Source organism: Ptychodera flava, chromosome 10 (assembly GCF_041260155.1).
Source record: "Ptychodera flava strain L36383 chromosome 10, AS_Pfla_20210202, whole genome shotgun sequence".
NCBI classification, from domain to species: domain Eukaryota; kingdom Metazoa; phylum Hemichordata; class Enteropneusta; family Ptychoderidae; genus Ptychodera; species Ptychodera flava.
The window spans coordinates 31,956,391-31,977,340 of record NC_091937.1 but is presented as its reverse complement, the minus strand read 5'-3'; the positions used below and the strand labels follow the sequence as shown (position 1 = coordinate 31,977,340).

Sequence of the window (20,950 nt, the reverse complement as noted above, 5' to 3'; positions counted from 1 at the left end):
TCGATGGCAAGACCGAGCTGTTCCATACCAGACTCTCTATGTTAAAATAGTCCCATCTAAAAAGGCTGCGCATTGATATATTTCACTGTAATTAGACTTCTTTTCCTAGCCTTCGCTACACTCGCAACACTTAAATACGTAGCGAAGGGGTAGTCTATAAAAAGTTTGCACCTCGGATCTTGCAGTGTATAAATTTTTTCTTTTTTGCCTTACAAGAAAACATTAGTTTTCCCGATTATACTATGTAACTACCAAGCAAATAAATAAGGGCGTCTGCAACTCGGCGCGGGATGCGATAGCCTAATGTAAATTAATAATTTTTGAGGGGTGTTGTTTGATAGAAAAATTATCTTAAAACAAGCAACACAGAAAAATCCTCAATGGCTCTTTTACGCACGTCTTTTAACATTCAACGTAACCCATTTTCCCATTTCTTTAAGAACGTCACCAATAGCTGAATTTCCCAGCTCGTTTGACGAGCTATGATTTTATTTGACATGATACGAAAATATTCCACTACTATAGTGTATAAGAATTAGAAAACCCATGTAAGAAATATATCATGTCACAATACAATAATAAAAATTCCAACGTGCAAACATGTACATACATGCTCGCATACAAAATACATATTATATTAAAATACACACATAGTTTCATACACAGCTACATAAATACATACATACTCACATACATACATACATACATACATACATACATACATACATACATACATACATACATACATACATACATACATACATACATACATACATACATACATACATACATACATACATACATACATACATAAAGATAAAAACACGTGAGAAAGCTTCCATTATTTGCAATATACAATTATTATTAAATATGTAAATAAAGACGTACAGCCTTGGATGATATGTGTTTTTCGAAATATGACTTACAATCTGGCTAAAACAAGTATTGTTTGAAAATAACATCGAACACTTGTTAATATAACTTTCTCGAATCACATTAACAAATGAATACTGGTCAAGAATTGCATTGTATAGGATGGCCCGTCCTCCCAGTAGCACATCATTAGCAGGTATAGATATCATTTTATACAATTTTGCAAAATTAAAAAAAAAACAAACAATATAGATACATAGGAAAGAATGAACACATTGTTAATTGGTCAACTACAAACAACCTGTTATAAAAACTATCCTTCTAAATATTACTGATTACTGATCTCTCTCTCTCTCTCTCTCTCTCTCTCTCTCTCTCTCTCTCTCTCTCTCTCTCTCTCTCTCTGTATGTTCGAATGTTCATACAATATGTGTGTGAGCATTTGCCATCAATGTATCTTGAAATTGAGAGTGATTTCGTAAATTATAGATGTGAGAAATCTCACAAAGTCGATCTCCACCAAAGTCGCAAAGAAATATATTGTCCTGAGCCGTTTGGCGACATATGTGTAAAAAGATCGTTACAAATTTCCCTCTCTCTCTCTCTCTCTCTCTCTCTCTCTCTCTCTCTCTCTCTCTCTCTCTCTCTCTCTCTCTCTCTCTCTCTCTCTCTCTCCTATGTACGTTCACACATGCACACAGGATGAGCGTCCGGCGGGTGTGCTTGTATGTATAGTACATTGCATATATGAGTGTATAGTCGTGAATATTTTTCATATTCATATTCATACGTAGAGATAAATAATGTTTGTGTAATATTACAAGGCGAATTATTCATTATTTATAGCATGTTACACCCCCTCCCCCTCCCCCTCTCGATCTCAAGTGCACTGGCTTACAACCACGTCGAACTACCGATTTGCTAAAAGTAGGACAACATCAATTTGGCTAAGTAGCTCAGCTGCCTGCCGTCAATTAGGTTGACGGCATCTTCGCTTGCCAAGGTCTCTTGTCCAGGTAGCTGGATGCTTCCCGAAATGGGGAAGTAACGGACCCGTGCGAGCGGACGTTGAGTTGACGGGAGCTGCGTTGAAAACTGGGGGACATTTGAAACCTAACGTAACGTATGCTTGATTACATACTCCTCTGTCTTATGGAACCGGGCAAACACGGCTCTATTTATCCTTCGTGATAATAGTGTGCAAAAAGAGCAAAATGGTAGATTTTGATCTATACCGTTCATCTGATTCACAGATTGCAATACTTCAAGCAGTCGAAATCCATGTGAACAAGGTGAATAAACGTAGCAAGACTCAGAGAAAGCCGCAGTCACGTTATCTCGTATCCTTCATAAATGAGAGTTCTATACGACCCACACTTGCATGGGTCGCCAGACGTATCTCCCAATCGTTTGCCGCCTAACTGCTGCTATACTCAAATCCATGGTGTTGTCTGAGGTCCGATTCCGTCACAATATCACTTGCAGCGGGCATTTGAAAAGTACTGAAAATATTTCGGTAAAAAGAATCGTGGCCAACGGTTGATGGCGTAGTGCGCCCATCATCCACGTCTGACGGAAAGCTCGCCTCGGCCATATCACGTGACCAAAAGATTTCCACATCGGAGACGTCATACGACCCATAATTACTCCCGCCAAAGTCACTCATCTCCAGAGAAGGCGCTGTGCCGGTCCCGCTAACAACTGCAGAATCCCTTGTGCTCCGTCGGCCGACCATCCAGGTTCGTTCGAGCGCCTGCACTTCAGCGTCTTCATCTGTTGAGCCGATTTCTTCGCCCTCAAAAATCTGAAAGGCTTCGTTGAAATATGGTTGCCAACTCGCGGAGTATTCAGATTTTCTGAAAGAGAGTATTGGATCAAGTTATTGTGGAATACCATTTGTGAACAGACGGAGTGTTTAAAGGGGCAGCTTATTTATCAGCTACATCTAAAAACATATTAAACGATTGGATGACAATTTCAATGGAAAAAGGGCTAGCACCATGGTAATACTCAATGTCAACAATGACTAGTGTGAGAATCCGGGATTCCGGACTGCCCCTTTAAGGTGAAGTACTACGAATTACGTCAAAATTAGGTTGTGGTGTCATTTTCTTGAAACTTTGCACAAATATTCTTGGAAGTTGTGCAAGTGCAAAAATGAAATAAAAAATGGGGGTCACCTAGCTCGTTTCCATGGAAACGGACGTTAAAATGGCGTCGTTAGAAATAAATAAAAATGATATAATTCACTTAAACTAAAGAAAGCAATTATAAAACGCTTAGCAAATGAGTTAATTTTAATATATACCAAGAATTAAGATCCATATCTATTGAATGTATAGTTTTCATGATGTTTGTAAAGAAATTTTAACATAAGTATCGATTCCAAAATGACGATATCGAAATTATATCACTACATAATTTTCGAACTTTCTTCCTGTCGCTTTGAATGGTGTCATTTTGACCAAACTTGGCGAATAAAATCCTGACATAATACCATTTAGTTTACACTTTTAATAAAAGGGTGTCACCACGCTACTTTTTACAATATCTCCAGGTGAATGGGTAATATGCGCCATGTAAATGGGAGAGAAATGTTAATTTTGCGCTCATATTGAATAAAAACCAGCTTCCTAGGGGGTCAAAATATGACAAGGTTAAAGGTCACATGTATTTCTAAGAGACTGGATCAAAAAATTAGGTAAAAGCGCAATTTCAACAATGACAGGTGATGTTAAATACATGCGCTACAAAATAACCCATTTGCGGCAGGCTGGAGCTAAAACTGCGCAGAAACGTTCAATTTCTAAAGCGTGTGCGCGTCCGAATTCGTCGCCCTTTACCTTAACACAGTGTTGGCTATATACATAATCCTACAAAACTAATGCATCGTATCTTGTTGGTTGGGATTTGTGAAGAATTTTCCATTCTCTAGTACTTTTTGTCAACCACATTTTTTTCATTTTACTATTCGGACCAAATTGGAACTAAAATCATCGATTTACCTGACAACAAAATTAGTATTTAAATATTATTGCTTTCAAAGGTTGATAAGCTATTTGATACTCCGAGCGAAAGAATTTGTTTCTATAATAGTGACCATAATGACGGAAGGTAAATCTAAGAGAATTATCAGAGCAGATTTTCATGGCCGCAGCAGTCAGATTCTTATTTATCACTCACTTCTGCTAGTTTACAGTCCTACCTGGTCTTTCCTTTTTTCGCAGCATACTCGGCCTTCACCTGTTCGATGTCCTTCTGTCTCCGTCTTAAACAACAGACAACAATCACGATTATGGCCAGAAACAGGGCTAGTACAACACCGCCGAAGATGGCGAAGCCGTACCAACGATACCATAGTTGTTCACACTGACTACCGAAGTAATACCATCCATTACCAGAACGGCATCTGTGAAATTGATTTAGAGAAATCGCAATATAATAAACTAGCATTTGTACAATGTCTGATATGTCTGATATGTATGTATGTATGTATGTATGTATGTATGTATGTATGTATGTATGTATGTATGTATGTATGTATGTAGTATGTATGTATGTATGTATGTATGTATGTATGTATGTGTGTGCGTATGCATGCATCTATGTATCTATGCATCTATCCATTATCTATCTATCTATCTATCTATCTATCTATCTATCTATCTATCTATCTATATATATATATATATATATATAATATATATATATATATATATATTATATATATATATATCTTGTTTTAGTTTTTCTATTCATCTACATGTATGATGTATCTTGGTATCTGCGTATTTTAAAAAATGACATCGCACAGCTTCGATCAGCCATATTGTTGTAGATCACCAATAAACCATGACAGTTTGCAAATGAAGGGTTTGTCATCAACCTTAGCAAGCCAACGGGAGTTTTGACCGATATGATTGTGAACTACTTTAATTAATGAAGTTATTCGCTAGAGAATCAATCAGTATAACTAGAATAGCACGCCACCACACCAATGCGTGTAAGGACATGTTGGCAATTAAACCGCTGTCCGTATTATTTTGATGAAATCACACCCAAAAACGTGACGTAATTGGAAACCCCGAAACATCGTAATTTGACGGTGTAATATATACATAATATTAGAGAGTTTCCACATTATACGTACGTGCACGCGATGCCTGAATCGGGATGTTCACATATACCGTCATTTTGGCAGTGTCCATATAAACAGTTCGATTCGCAAGTACAGCTAATTCCAGTGTCCTTAGGAGTCAAGTCGGTTTCGCATACTGCGCTCCCGCACCAGTCAACTTCCAGTTCTAGCAGAACAACATCAAAACATCATCAAAACAAACACAGGATAAACAGCTGAAGTCAGAATATACTTATAAACATTAAAAAGACAACAAATCCGAGCACAGCAGTATGGCAACGAGCGGTAAGATACTTTTCGATGAACTGACGTCGCATTATCGTTATTGAATCAGAGAAAATGTGTCTCTTGCTATGGAACCAATTTGATCAGATAATACTCTACTAATTCTCGGCACTTTCCATTCACGTCTCTTCCATTTCTCTTTTGACCATTTCTGGTCTTAGTAAGGTCATTCTCTTGAGGTAGAACGCCCCTCGGGGACAGAAATTCGGGCTTTCAAATTCTATCAATTCTCTTCTGACCTACTTCTTTTTGCGGGACTCACTGTAAAGCTCTTGGTGAAAGAAAAGGTTTGACAGTCTTTGTTTTCAAATATCGAAAATTGTATTTTGCGCCATAGAGTTAACACAGGGATGGCCGCCATTTTGAATTTCAAATACACGAAATCATAGATAATTTGACTCGCTAGTACCAAATTTTGCACAACGACCCCTGATTTTTATTCTTGCTTTGGTAAGAAAATGGTCTAAAGTTTAATTGAGGAAAGGTTGAGCAAAAGTTTAAGTCTTTCACTTTCGAGGCGCATATTAACTTAAGGAGCTTGGCCAATGAAGAGCGCGGCCGCGACACTTGGCGTAAAACACAGAGGACCCAAAGGGTTAGACGTTGCCTTATAAAATGGGCAAAAGTACTTCCTTTTTCACGGAGTTTCCGTGAGGATCTGAATGCAGGTCTGACCGTAGACTGTAAGATCCGTCGCTCGAGGGCGCTCTCTACGCTCCCCCTCAAGGGGAGGGAAGCGTAGTTAATATATAGAACGTCCTCAGGCGACGGATCTTTTAGTCTGACTGATAGCAATCTCCAAAATACTTCCAATTTTGAACGATCCAGCATCACGGTCGCCGTTCTCTCCACTTACCACCGCACTCCGAGTCACACGGCTGTTGAACCACAGTGAAATTTCCCTCGATGGTGCCGTTGTCGAGATCTTCTCTCAAGCCGGACATCTCGTAGATTTCATCCGCTCTCAAGTCAGCTATTTCACTTGTGGCGTCGTAGATGACGTCATAAGAAACAGACACGTTCTTACTGGATTGCAGGCTGGCGCTCGATCTTGCAAAAACACTTGCTGACGTGACACTTGGGGAAATAAATCGAAACTCATGAAAACCTTTAATGAATTATCAAATTACCCAACTGAACACTCTATTGTCAATATGAACAAAAAACTAGACACCAATCTCCTTCATGCCAAATGTCAGTGTCACAGGCCTTGCAAATTTTGAGAAGAAGATTTTTAAAGCATTATTTTTCATATTTTTCTGTGACCTTGGACCTTCCCTATGGGGTAAACATCTGCAAGCTATCGGCCAAGAACAGCCTTCGTAGTCTTCTAATCCTCTGAAATATTTTTTCTTCTCCACTCTCCCAAGTAATGCATTGTTATTAATGACATAAATTATTGATATAAAAACAGATGCGCCATCACACAACACATGACTTTGCTAACGACTGAGAAGTTATAATCAAAAATTATTTTCGCACAGAAACTAATCACAGCTAATTCGCTACGATACGTTCCGTCACTAAAGAGATTTAGTTCGACCGCTATGTTTTTTAATCATTTCGAGTAGTTACTTACTTTGTGACAAAGCAGTCAATAAAGGCCTGCAACTCAGCTTTATATTCTTCGTAATAAGGGCAAAACTAGAGAGAGAGAGAGAGACAGACAGACAGACAGACAGACAGACAGAGAGAGAGAGAGAGAGACAGAGACAGAGACAGAGACACAGACAGAGAGACAGACAGACAGACAGACAGACAGACAGACAGACAGACAGACAGACAGAGGCAGACAGAGGCAGACAGACAGAGACAAAGAAATAACAGAGGAAAAGCGTCAAAGTAGAGGTAGATACACGGGAAAGAAAACAGATAAGCTAAGAGGTATAGAGCAAAACGTGTGAGCTGAAGAGACAGGGAAACAGTACTAGTAGTCGAGACGATAGGAAAGAAGATGTGGGATTATGAAGAAGTGTTTACAGCCAGGTACAATGTCTTTGGCGCCCTTTACCCGTCGTGATGCGATACGAGACCCTTTCGAATGTCGATTTGTGAAAAGTTTCGACGTTTCGATTATGAAGAAGGGGTTTTGCACATTTGAAATCACAGAAAATGTCTTTGGCGCCTTGGGACAGCTCGTGATGCGATACCAGACCATGTCAACAGTTTCTACATATCCAAGTTAATGATACCCAGCGACACGATTAGAATTTTATCTCAGCAATGTTTTGACCTCATGCTACAATGGTTGCAACTCTCCTTCCTTGGAGTTTTGATTTGTACGTACGTCATTCAGGATTTTGCACCTTAATACAACGCGGAATCGGCAAAACTGTATCATTCAGTTAGCATTCGTATAACAACTAATTGCACACATCCACAACAGGCGCGTTATCTAAGGAATAACTCATCGCATTGGAATCAAATCTTCCACATATATAGGTATTCCCTCTTCATAGTTAAGGTCATGTCTGAGTCGGTCCTGGTTTTAAACTACCAATGAGAGTGCGAAATGTCGTCCTTAGTCGGCCCAGTTAATATCTAATTTGCATATTCAACAAGATTGAATTGAATTCGAAGCTATACGTAATCTATTATATGATCGCACCAAATTTGACGAAACTTGGAACAGATATTGCCCATTAACAAATTGAGTAAACAGGTAGAGATTTACAACGGATATTTCAACAACTTATGAACTTTTGCCTGTATCTCTTGAATGAGATTTGACGAATTTTGCTTGTGATGTTGGTCATAAGAAAAACATTTTGAATTTTTCATGCAAATTGGTCATTAATTGCATATTTAACGAAATTTTAACATCCACTTGTGACAATAATTAAAATGTCAGAGAAAACGAAACTTTCACTTTACAAACATACTGCATACACTTCATCGGCTGAAACCGAAGAGCGCATTCAGTTCACTTATGTTGCTAAAAGAGGTTGTTAATTAAAACCCAAACTCACAATTTTTTCGACGTCTGTCTTCACTTCTTCCTCGCTGACATCGGCGGCATAATTCAACACCATGTCATAAAAATAGGTCTTCTGTGGTTCCTCTCCCTCTACGGTTACAGAAAAAAAGGTTTAGTTTAAAAACAGAGAAAAGAGTAGACCCAGTTCCAGATAGTGTTTATTGCTTCTGGTGTGTACTTTTTCCTCATTCGGCATTTTCAACATCTGCGCGACCTCTTCGAAATCTGCGACGACATGAAAACATATATTTGAAGCCATCGCAAAATAGTTTCAATATCAAAATTTTCAACAACACTACAATCAAAGCAATATAATATGAATAAATCGGTGATTTTATTTTATCCTAACTATGTTTCCTTGTAAGTCATTCCATCAGAGTGTACGTGTCATGTAGTTCGACTGTCTGCAATGCTGAAATTATTCCGACTTGCGCTTCCATTACGGGAATCCGATGTAGCTGGTACGTAACCGACCGAAATCATACTATTGGAGGCAAGTTTCAATCACAGTAAGATTATAAGGGCAAGGGAGTGCATCTGAAAACAGGGACAAACGGGACAAGACAAAAATCCATGTCAATTCACACATTACCATTTTCTCTCGTTCCGGCTTGGTCAGGAGGTATACTCACCAAAAGTATCTCTTATATGCGACTGGATCAAGCACTGAAATGACTTATTTGCATTTTAACTCACCCCCCCCCCCCTCCCCGGGGGGGGCATTTTATATAAACTTTGTAAAATAACGTAATCCTCAGTGTGCAAATAGTTGCTCGTGGCCGTCTTATACATGCTCAACTGTGGATATTCACCCTTTAAAGTGAGTTGAGATTTTGGCCCAAAGTGTCATTGAACTTGGCAGTTACCTGGATAATCTGGCTCCTCTTCAGGCAGTGGCCCGATCACATGCGCTCGTGTCGTTCTTGCTACTGTTGTGACCCTTCTTGTCGTTGCTGGAGAAGAAGATATTTTGATGTCAGTTGTCCTGTGCGTGGTGTCACTCGTTACCGCTGAGGTCGCTATTGATGCCGTCGAGGAGAGCGAAGTCATTGTGGATTCCAACGTAGGGGTCGCTGTCGACTGTGTCGATGTTGGCTCTGTCGGGCTGGATTCCATCGTCGATGACGCTGTTGCTGTCCCTGTTGTCGTCTGGTCTGTTTCCATATCGGTCGTACTTCGCGAGACAGTTGTCGTCATTTCTGTACCAGTAGGTTGTGTCGTGAGAGTCGCTGTTGCCGTTCTTGTGGTCGTCTGGTCTGTTTCCATGTCTGCTGTACTTTGCGAGACGGTTGTCATCGTTTCTGTACCAGTAGGTCTTGTTGTCATGGAAGCAGACGTAGTTGCTGACCCTGTGGGTGCATCTGTCGTGAAAGGCGCCGTCCGCGACGTTGTTACGTCAGTTTCCATATCATCGGTGGTGCTATACGCGGTTGTTTTTGTGACTTCAGTGCCGACGCTGGTGAATTCTGTCCCCATTGAAGTTGTAGTTTCTCTCGGTGCACTCGTCCATATTTCCGTCCCGTATCGCGACGTTGGCGTTGTTGTCATCAATGCGGACGTCACATCAGTCTCGGCGTATCCTGTTGACACATCTTGCGTGCTCGTCATCATGTCTGTCCCAGTCGGTGGTGGCGTTGTGCCGCCGAAAAGCGCATTCACATTTGAAATCTTTGATGAAAATTGTAATTGTCTTGTGTAGTCTCTCTTGATCCTCCTTCCCGTTCTTGGAGGACTATTTTCTAGAATTAAGATACATATGAGTGGTATTAGACGATATGTTTAAGTAAGCGTTTACTTTTTATCAAATAAACGAACAGGTAAGCGCATAGGTAATAATTAAGAATATATCTTAATCTTCATCCAAGATCTTACATTAGTTTATTTGATTTGATGTCACTTGCTTTGATATGATTAAATTTCGTTTGATGTGAGGTTTGTTGCAGGGTAAAATGCGTCACAAATGTACTTAAATTAATTAGCAATGGGAGGACGACATAGATGGCGTTTTCGCGGTTTTTCTATATCATTATGTCTTGGTTCTCTCTTTTTTCAGATTGGCCACAGGCAAGGAGTGGATTTGCGGGGCTTTGACAAAGAAGACGCACTTTCTTATGATGTACTAGTATCTGTCATGATACTACCATGTTGCAACATGACAAACTGTCTATTTGCATGAACTTTAAAGTTGAAGCGCCTTTGGTACATTATATTCGGACTCTCAAATTTTTACAATACTTTTCTGATCTACCACTTGTGGGGGCTTATTTTGAAGCTCTTGGAGAAACAAAAATTTCACCGTCTCAGTTATTCGAAAATCGGAAAGTTCATCCCCCTTACAGAGTTATAACAGGGATGGCGGCCATTTTGAATTTCAAATGTCGGTAAATATTGGATGATTTGTTTCTCAAGTGCCAAAGTTTGCATGGTGACCCCTGAAATTTTTCTTGACTTGGTAAGAGAATGGTTGAAAGTTTCATTAAGAAAAGCTTGAGCTAAACTTTGGCATTATGTCAACTTTCGAGGCACATACTACCTTAATAGGTCATTTATGACAAGTGTAAGCACTTGCAGGCACGTGTTGAAATGTTGGCCTTCATAGTACCAATCAGCGAAATACACTCCAATTTGTCGTTCGCGAGTCGTGTATTCAAACGAATGTGATTTGAGACAGCTTTCTACGTGCATCATGTTGTAGAAACCAGGAATCTATGATATTGTGATTAGATTCAGCGTCGAGATTTCAAGTGCACCAAACTTACGATAGTGCCAATGCAAAGTATAGACATGGAACACTGCGGTACGTGAAAACGACCACACGTTTACGTGCTGACGATTATATACTGGACCGATAGTACTAACCCAATTTTCATATTTAGTTAGTATTACATATTAGATTTATTATTTACATATTGGGAGTAATACACTGAGTCCACAAAGTGATGACCTTTAACCTTGCGATCTAACCGTGATACAGTCATTCATGCATAGAGTGGGCAGCAATTCTTTTACTCAGAAGTGACAGAAATCGTTTTTGTTTGATCGCATATACAAACAAAATTTCTGAAAAAGTTGACAGCTTTTTAAAAGTAAATATGATCCCTGCTCCGTTCGGTACAGTGGTCAAGTATGCACTCAAACTTAAGGTAGAACACGCCTCGGGGACAGATAAGATAGAACACGCCTCGGGGACATATACTCGGACTCTCAAACATTTACAATTCTTTTCTGATACACCACTTGTGGGGGTTCATTGTGAAGCTCTTGGTGTAAGAAAACTGCTCACCGGCTTAGTAAATCTTAGGTTATTTGTTTCTCTAGTACCAAAATTTGCGCGGTGACGCCCGATTTTTACTCTTGATTTTGAAAGAGAATAGTTGAAAGATTCCTTGAGAAAAGTTTGAGCAAAAGTTTAAGTCTTTCACTTTCTAGGCACATACTGCCTAATACTCTATTTAAGTCGGTGATCTGTAAGGAAAAGTACATTTGATTTTGTTGTAAGAGGGGAGGGGACGAACAAAACTAAAAGAGTTCAATTTAGAAATTGACACATATACATTAAGATTACCCCTTTACCTGGTCATTGAAGGCTAAGCTAAATCTTCGCAATCAAATATTCGTACATTCCCGCGACGCAAATAGTGTATTATTTGTTCATGGTTGATATTTTTTAAGATAATCTGAGTCAAAACACAGAAACTGCGATAAGAGTTTCGCCTTTCATTTATATTCAGAGTTTGAGTAAAATATGCATTTCATCGTTTCTAAAATGTCATTATTGTCTCTACGAAATGCCGGAGAGTTTGCATGGATCCTATCGTAAGTGACATGACTGACTCTATCAAAAACATAAAATTGTACCGACAATGACGACAACGATACAAATGATATACAACAATACAAACAATACAAATATAACAATCTTGCTCTCGAAATGTTCTTCATCTATTTATATTAGGTAGGAACACTTCAGATACATATAACTACGCACCTCGAAAGTGAAACACCTAAACTTTTGTTCAAACTTTCGTGAATGAAACTTTTAATTATTTTCTTGCCAAATCAAGAAGTAAAAATCTGTGGTCAGCGGCGAAGTTTGGTACTAAAGAAACATATTACATTTACTGATATTTAAAATTCAAAATGGCCGCTATCCTTGTGTTCTCTACATGGGAAAAATTTTCGATTTTCGAAAAACTAAGACAGTGAAAACATTTCTTACTCCGGGGCCAAGAACATTAAAATGAGCCTCAACAAATAATGGTAGATCAGAAAAGACTTTGAGAGTACGAATATCTGTACCCGATGCGCATTTCATCTTAATGCAACGCAAAACTTTATTGAATTCATGAATGCATACATGACCTGAGCGAAAGATTTTGAGCCTATATGACAGGAAAGACTTAAAATGATTCGTTTTATTTGGTAATTTAGACATGTATTTTACAGGTAGCGAAGAGTGTCAGATAGACTGTTAATCTTGTTTTGCGAGTGCAATGTATGAGAATGGACATGTTCATAAATTTTCAAATTAAATGCAGAAGTATTCTGGCATTAAGTAATGCGAAAACGTCAGAACCTTTTGTCTTAAGCTTCCGAAGCTGCAGAGCCGTGATTGCAATAATTTGGGCTTGTGAAGAAGATAATTTGCATACTCGTATATTATCATTGATTATCATGGATTATCATCCATTCTCATTGACACATTGATAATCATTGATACCTCCGCTGCACGATTTACTGGGACACGCGCATAAATCCCGGTATATAGTAAATCACCTTATATTATTCTTTCGTAGTATTTTATCTTGAGGATTAATAGATTGGTTTGCGCTTGTGAAAGGAGTCGTTTCTTTTGGTCGAAATTACAAAATGCAATGCGAATTTGAGACAATGTGAAAGTTTTCACCGCAAGATAAGGACATATCAAATCCCAGAACGCTGAGGTATACCGTTGTCTTAGTTTCTGTCTTTCCTTTTTAAAAAGAATTTATAAAAAAATAATGAGCATATTATGTTATGAGTTGCACCATAAGGTCAAAAACAGTTCTGTTTCGTATCCTTGCGCGCGTCGATCTAGCTGACCATCGTCAGACTATTTTTCATGCTCATTTGCCAAAAAAATAAATGCAAAAACATGAAAATTACTCTACACACGGCAGGAAAATGGTAATATCTGTTTGATCAGGTATACACACTTGTACAGTTCTAGTTCTGAACAGTCAATTTATCATCATCAACTACAGCGTGTCAGAATTACAATGTCGACATTTGTGTGTTTGTTCTTATTTTCCTGTCTGTCTTTGCATTTCTTGACCTCAAACAAAAAAGCGTGACAACGCATCATTTCTTTACTGGAATTTAGAATGAGAACTTTTTTGCCTAACTGTCTTTTGGCCTACTGCACTTTTATCCTAAGTTGTAAACTTTTTTCTTTACCTGTAGCGGTCACCCTCGATGAGCCAGTGCCGGTCACTTTGAATACGTCAGCAGAATATGAAGACAGATACGTTAAAGTTTCCACAAAGACTGGAGTGCACACTTTACCTTTTTTATTGGTCTACCTTAGAGCATGATTTTCACGAAAGCAGCGATAAATTTGTCTCATTGATCAAAGTCTTGTTGTATATCGCGTACTTTGGATTTGACGAATAAGCTTAGAATGTCTATCTCAATTTTACAGGTTTAAAATCAACCATGAACTGAAAACAAATGTTTATACATGATGTGAACGTAACTCAACGATCTTTGTAATCTTCGGTCATATTTAAGGTTTGTCAGTGCAGCAACATTTCGGATGCAAAACATGAATTAGATTTAATTTCCACTTCTTGATCTGTTCTGCCATTGGGCCGTATCGAAGGTGTGTTTGGTCCTCCACTCTTTCAGCAAGTTTCAGAAAATGTAACTCGATTCTGAAATCACATTAGACTGATTAAACTGATATCCAAAGCAGCGACCTTGTCCCAATGAAGGTCAAAGTATCACTACAGGTTTGCCCTTATGACATTGAAAATGTATCTATTCACGGGCGCAAAGAAGACATAACTTGTTCACCAACCGACAGAAGAGGTTCAGATTTTGAAATCGTCTGTTCGGAATGCATTTGAAAAGGGAGAATATGACACAGTCGTCGTTATTCTTTCCAACCGGATTTGATGTGAAAGAAGTACGCAACAGTTCTGAAAACTAGACGTGGTGATATTATTAGAGATGAATGACGTCATCGCAGTGTCTCTTACTAAGTCTTAAGACGGAAAGTTGTATGTAGCATCTAGCTGCGTGTCCAGCATGCCTGCGCGCGCACATGCTGTCGAGAAATGTCACTTCGATGGATCTTTTGATAGGCTATCTTTACGAGTGAAATCAACATCAAATATATTGCTTGAAATTATGTTTTCCCCCGATTTTTTTTCAAAATTAGAAAGCAATTTATGTCAACCAGTGAACGAAATGTTCTTCACTGTTGATGTTGCCATACCACTGTCGCACTGTTATATGGCTGACATATTCTATCACCATAAGAAACACGCCGCGCGATGGCGTGGTGTGTTTAGCCGAACACATGGAATGTCAGTCAAACAGTTACATGGTTGACTTCTGAAAAACTCAATTCCCCTTTGAAGTGTAACATTTGGTGCGTTTACAAGCGTTTTTTTATTTGTACAAGACTCTATCTTATTCTACGCCCCAAAACATGTCAAGTGACTCGTATTCAAACTGAGAAAGCAGTCTGTATGTGTACGTGCTCGATGTCATTGTTGTAACTGAATTTCAGTCCAATAACAGTACGGCACACCATACTTGTACTTCACACTTCTGGACAAGAAAATACCCATGCTTTGTGTGTAAAGAAACAAAGGCAATATTATGAAAAGTCAATGCTATGGTTCTCCTTGAACTTGGCGGCGGACTATGACATACCAGTTAAAAAATCGATAACTTTAGCTTTTTATGATATTTTTTTTCATTATTTGTGTTTTATGTCAAATGCAAATTCTTGTTCTGTTCCCAAGAGCATTTTGATAAAACCACCATTTAGCAAATACAAGCACAGCGTCTATATATGTAAAATGCACTGTTATTGTTTACATTTGAATTCTAGTCCGGACCAGAATTCACTTATCGAGAACAACACTGCAGTCTGATCATTCATAGGCTGAGTTTCAAAACTGAATACTGTTATGGTTGATATTAAAAAGGAAAGGGTGAAAAATATCATCAAGTCAGAGTTACTGGCCTCTTGACGGCAAATTAAGCAGGCAGTAAGCCGGGCTATTAGCCAGTGAGTTCACTGACGACAGTGAGACTAAGGCTCTCGTCTAATTCAACATGTTATCAGACAGCGGATATCGCTCGTTGGATGAGTGCCAATGTGTATGCACAGTCGCATCTTGGACACGAGTTTATTTATGCACTACTAGTCATTCCCAAAATAAAGCTGATTGCTACAAGATGAACTTAATCTGAAGAACTGCAATTATGCAACCACTGAGTTACAGAATCGCACACACATTGCCGCTCGGAATTTGTACTGAACGCTCAGTGCGTTGATCTTTGTGAACTATACATTTTAAATTTGTTCGGTTATATTTTGTTGTCAAGGAGAGCAAACAGGAAAGTATATGCACTTTTATTGTTTCTATAATTTACTGTTATTACTCAGAATGTATTTACATTATTAAGTAATCGTTGGTTTCGTTGCTGTATGCCTTGCAATTTCCTCAACCCCTACCCCTAGGTAGTTTACACACTCTATCATAAATGGTGACTGATTGTTCAATTAGCACGCATCGAGCGAGTGTCGCCAGATCCGCTGCCTGATTTCATGTCCAATAATAAAGTTCTTCGACAATTACCAATCAAAGTCACAATATAGTTCGTAGTTCTAGTAATGGTAACCTTTACCCACCAATGTTTAGGACAAGCATGGGTCAAAGATCATTTGTATATCGAGCTACTAAAATCTGGAATTCCATTCCCCCAACTATCCGTGACTGTGAAGCCTTGTCGACGTTTAAATCAAAACTGCATTGTTATCTTTTCATGAAATATTGTAATGAAGGCTCTGACTTAGACTAGCCTATTTTTCCTTTGTCTTCGACATCTTCTATTCGTCTATTCCATACGTTTTTGTTTAATCGATGATTTGTTTGTGTATTTTGCTTTCTTTTCATGAGGGCTCTGATGGAAATTACAATTACTTTACTGTAATCAGATTACCCTCTTTAAATAAAGTGTAATAATAATAATAAATAATAATAATATCGTCAGATATATTGGAATTTGACCTGGTATTCCCAGTGACTCTTTTGCCTGCCATTCCCTTGCCCTTGACAACTCAACTATCCCAAAACTTGGCACATGATTTATTAGCGTCGTGTACGGCAATACATCAAGAGAATGTATTGGTAAATATTGGGTACTGATCATCTTGTTAATGTTTGCTTTAACTTTGATAAGCTTTTTGTGTTCCTGTTCAGTGTTTGGCCATCGTTGTCCGGAGCACTTGACCGAAACTTCTGGGTGTGGCCCCCTTCTCAAGTCCAAGAGTCATGGGTTAATTGGGACGGGAACATCTGATGAAGCCGACCGAGCCTTATCTCAAACGAAACGGGCATTACTGATGCATTCGGTCGCGTCGAATGGCGACAAAAAACAGCGTTACAGTCTTTGGAAGTGCAGTTTTGGTGCCACGCACCCCTTATTGATGGTTTTGAGCAAGGGCGCTCCGCCGAATTATTGATTTGACGGGCATTCGGAGAAGTAACTGTGAACGAATCGTACGGGTTGTTACCTGTGCTGTGTTTATGTATTTAAGGTTGTATGCGTCTCGAAAGTGAAAGACTTAAACTTTTGCTCTAACTTTCCTCAAGGAATCTTTCAATCATTCTCTTTCAAAATCAAGAATAAACATAGGGGGTCACCGTGCAAATTTTTGTACTAGAGAAACAAATTACCCAGGATTTACCGATATTAGAAATTCAAAATGGCCGCCATCCCTGTGTTAACGCTATGGAGAAAAATAAAAATTTTCGAATTTCAAAAAACTAAGCTGGTGAACAGTTTTCTTTCACCAAGAGCTTTAAAATGAACCCCCACATGTGGTGTATGAGAAGAGAATTGTAAAAGTTTGAGAGTCCGAATGTCCGTCCCCGAGGTGCGTTCTACCTTAAAATAATCAAGTAACCGGGTCAAAATCAAGTACCACTATAATATAAGTTTAGTGCCATATCATCCAATAGCACTTTCTGTAAAGCATTGTCCGTCAACTTGACCCAGAGGTCTTTTCGGGACAGCACAAATCTGTGCCATCACACGTGCCCTTGCTGCCCGGTAACTGTAGCGTGCCAGGCGCTTTCTTACTGCACCCTAAACGATCAAATTGGCGCTTTATGTTTAAGCTACACATATGGGGGGTTTTGGGAATTTCATATCAGCGATTTTTCATGCTAGGTTATTTGTTTTCAGGTTGGAAATTTTGATTAATCTTCTTCTCAGACAATAAATGCCCACGAATTTTGATGCGTCACGCTGTGATTTTTTATCTCACGGGGCCATGTCGGAGCCGGGTGAGAACAATAAAGAACTCTTGTCAAAAGACCATTTATCATAACGAATAGATTTCATACAAAAATTATACACATAGTTCGCAAAAGTCAATAAGTCACCTTACTGTAGGGTCCGGGATGGTACTCGCGAAAGGTTTATAGGAATGGGCCGATAAATTATTATAACACGTCGACGGGGATTTGAGATGAACTTACTTAGGTATTTGCCACTAATAAAAATTGCAGGAAAATTCCTCTGGTCCCCGGTAGAACAAGCAAGTGCCACAGGTACCATAACGATTCATGCTGACATCCAACTTGACAAAGGCAAACGCCACGTCGTCTCTTGATGTATGTGGTACGGCTGATTTTGATGAGATGCCATTTTGATAACTTTCTGAGCGACTTTTGCCAAATCTCCTGGCTCGTAAAAAATGTCGGCATGGGTGTGATTTAAAGGGTTGGCTTAATAAAGTCAGACCTGCATAGGCTGGTACGGGCTTCTCTGCTGTCCAGCTTGTCGTCTCAAATGGGCATATAGTTCCATGCATAGATTCCTTAAACTGTCATTAAGTCCCCATATTGGTTGACATAAACTCCCTCGTTTGTGACTGTAAATATGGCTGGGCCCTCATTTTGCTAGAACGCGCCTCGGGGACAGACAAGCGGACTCTCAAATTTCTATAATTCTTTTCTTATCTACCACTTGTTGCGACTCATTTTAAAGTTCTTGGAGAAAGAAACTCTTTCGACGTCTTTGTTTTTCGAAAATCCGAAATTTAATTTCCCCCCATAGAGTAAACACAGGAATGGCGGCCATTTTGAATTTCAATAATTGCAAAATGTTGGGCAATCTGTTTCGCTAGTTCCGAACCTTGCAAGGTGATCCCCGATTTTTATTGTTGATTTGGTAAGAGAATGGTTGAAAGTTTCGTTTAAGAAAGTTTGAGCAAAAGTTTAAGCCTTTAACTTTCGAGGTGTATACTACCTTAACTCAAATATGATTGAGAGCCAATTTTTTGAAGTTGGAATGGCAGAATTCCAGCAAATAAAACTGAAGGTCGGCGTAATATTGATATTACAACAGCATCGGGAAATATAATCTTCATTTTGTCGACCACATTTACCTCATCAACGTAAACTACTGGTTTGTACAAGGGGATTTTACGAAAATACGTTTGTGTAATATTCAAACCTCGGTTCGGACTACCGATAGACCTACGAGTAAAGTGTACTCGCCTACGTGTGGGCTAGCTGTCTAAGATGTCCGTCATATTCTATAAGTAATGTGTTTTATCAGTGGGAATAGGCGTATACACTACAGTTCCTGGTAATTCTCAGCTATCGTCACTGCGAAATTGAATGGTAGTTTACACGTTTCGGGGATTGAAGTTGGATGTGTCTTTTCCGTCTCTGAGGAGAATTTTCCACAGTATTCCCGTTAGGCTGCTGTCTTCATTCATTGACAGGACCTGATAAAAGGTCAGTCCTGAGTACTGACTCGATATCGGATGGCGATACGATCGTCTCAGCTGCTAACATAGTGAGATACCGGCAGCTGTCGCATCTATCTATCGCTGGCCAACCCTTCTTCGAATCCGCATAACTCATGTCTGTATTGTCACGCTGTACTGTAATGCAGGTATAACTACTACCCGCACACACGCATGAAACACCAAAACTTTTTAGGTCATCACTTCTCCTGAACTACAGAGTACATTCAATCAAATAATTATATTGAGTGTTCAGAGACCTACCTGAGCTTTATGTTTGATATGTGCCAGTGTTGGTACGTGAGTGTGATTAGACTTACAGTTATAAAAAATAAGTACATACTGACAAGATGGCGAGGAATACACTTATTTACCTTGATTGTCCACGGCGTCTGCTGTGAGGATGGCCAAGCTTAATATACACCCCAGAGCCAGAAAGTTCACCGAGAATGGATTGATTTTCATGATAGAATAAAGATTGGTCCGTTGAGCGAAACGGTAACTGTCATGAGACGTGATCCAGTCTTTTACTCGGTACGAGGAACAAAATCACACGACTCGGAGGGGAGCATAGCACAGGGTGTTGGTCGTATCCGGGCGTGAATTTCGGGGTACTTTGGCCCAATTCCTCATGAGCGCACAGTGGCGTTCTGCATATAAGTTGGGCGTGGTTAGGTTCGCTCAATGTGTGTAGAGGTTACCAGGAAACACACCAGAACGCGTACATCTGCAGTGCATATAGCACGGCAGTGCATATAGCACGGCAGTGCATATGTGTGACAGGTGTTGAATTGTTGATTAATTAGGGAAGGATGCGAAATTATAAAGGAATTACAGTTGCTAAGTCCATAAATACTCGAAGACGCTCGAATATCAATACCGAGTCCCATCGATTCTATCTTGAGAAAGATTATTTAGCAAATTAAATTGTTGAGTAAAAACAAAACTGGGCTAGGGAAAATTCGTTAAAGAGAAACTCCGTAAAGGAGTTAATAATGCTACTCACATTTAAGGTGACGTTGATGAGGATGATGATGATGAGGATGAGGATGATGATGATGATTATGATGATGGTTATGATGATGATGGTATTGGTGGCGGTGGTGATGGTGGTGGTTGTCATAGTGATAATGATGAAGACGACGACGATTACGAGTGCGACAAACAATAACAACAACAATAATCGTTACAAAATCATCATCAGTGTCGTCATCGTTTGTATCGTCAAAGCAATTACGCTAAAAAGCAGGCCAGTAATGAAATCGCTATTCTCGGGGACAGCTGCGTGAAGCATCGGTTGATTAGATTCCAACGAGCTGCATCTTTTTGATGATGAGTTCAAATAAAACAAATATCTGGCAAACTCACATATTGTTTGAATTTTACACATAGAACGAAGCAGCCGTTCACTGCACGACGAGACCTTTCAATTGTGACACGATCGGTATGTGCACACTTGAAAGATCTCACTCCATTTTAAATTTACCGCTATTTTCAAAAACATTGTCATGAACAAAAGGGCCACAATATTCAAGTGGAGGACGCCCAGCGCCACTCTCCAAAGATTCCAATGTTTGTCTACAGCGTGCATGCCATATTTGCATGCAGGCCGTCAAATTCAATAACGAAACCCGTT

General features: G+C 39.3%; 1 protein-coding gene across 1 annotated transcript; it reads right to left on the bottom strand.

Moving 5' to 3' along the window:
• Positions 1-841: 841 nt before the first annotated feature.
• LOC139142536 (mucin-17-like) lies at positions 842-19,938 on the bottom strand. Its single transcript, XM_070712494.1, has 8 exons — positions 19,689-19,938; positions 9,140-10,012; positions 8,266-8,363; positions 6,876-6,940; positions 6,153-6,373; positions 5,024-5,177; positions 4,079-4,282; positions 842-2,729 (listed from the first exon to the last, which is right to left on the bottom strand). The coding sequence occupies exons 1-8, from the start codon at positions 19,777-19,779 to the stop codon at positions 2,291-2,293; spliced, it is 2,145 nt and encodes a 714-aa protein (XP_070568595.1). The 5' UTR covers positions 19,780-19,938; the 3' UTR covers positions 842-2,290.
• Positions 19,939-20,950: the final 1,012 nt, after the last annotated feature.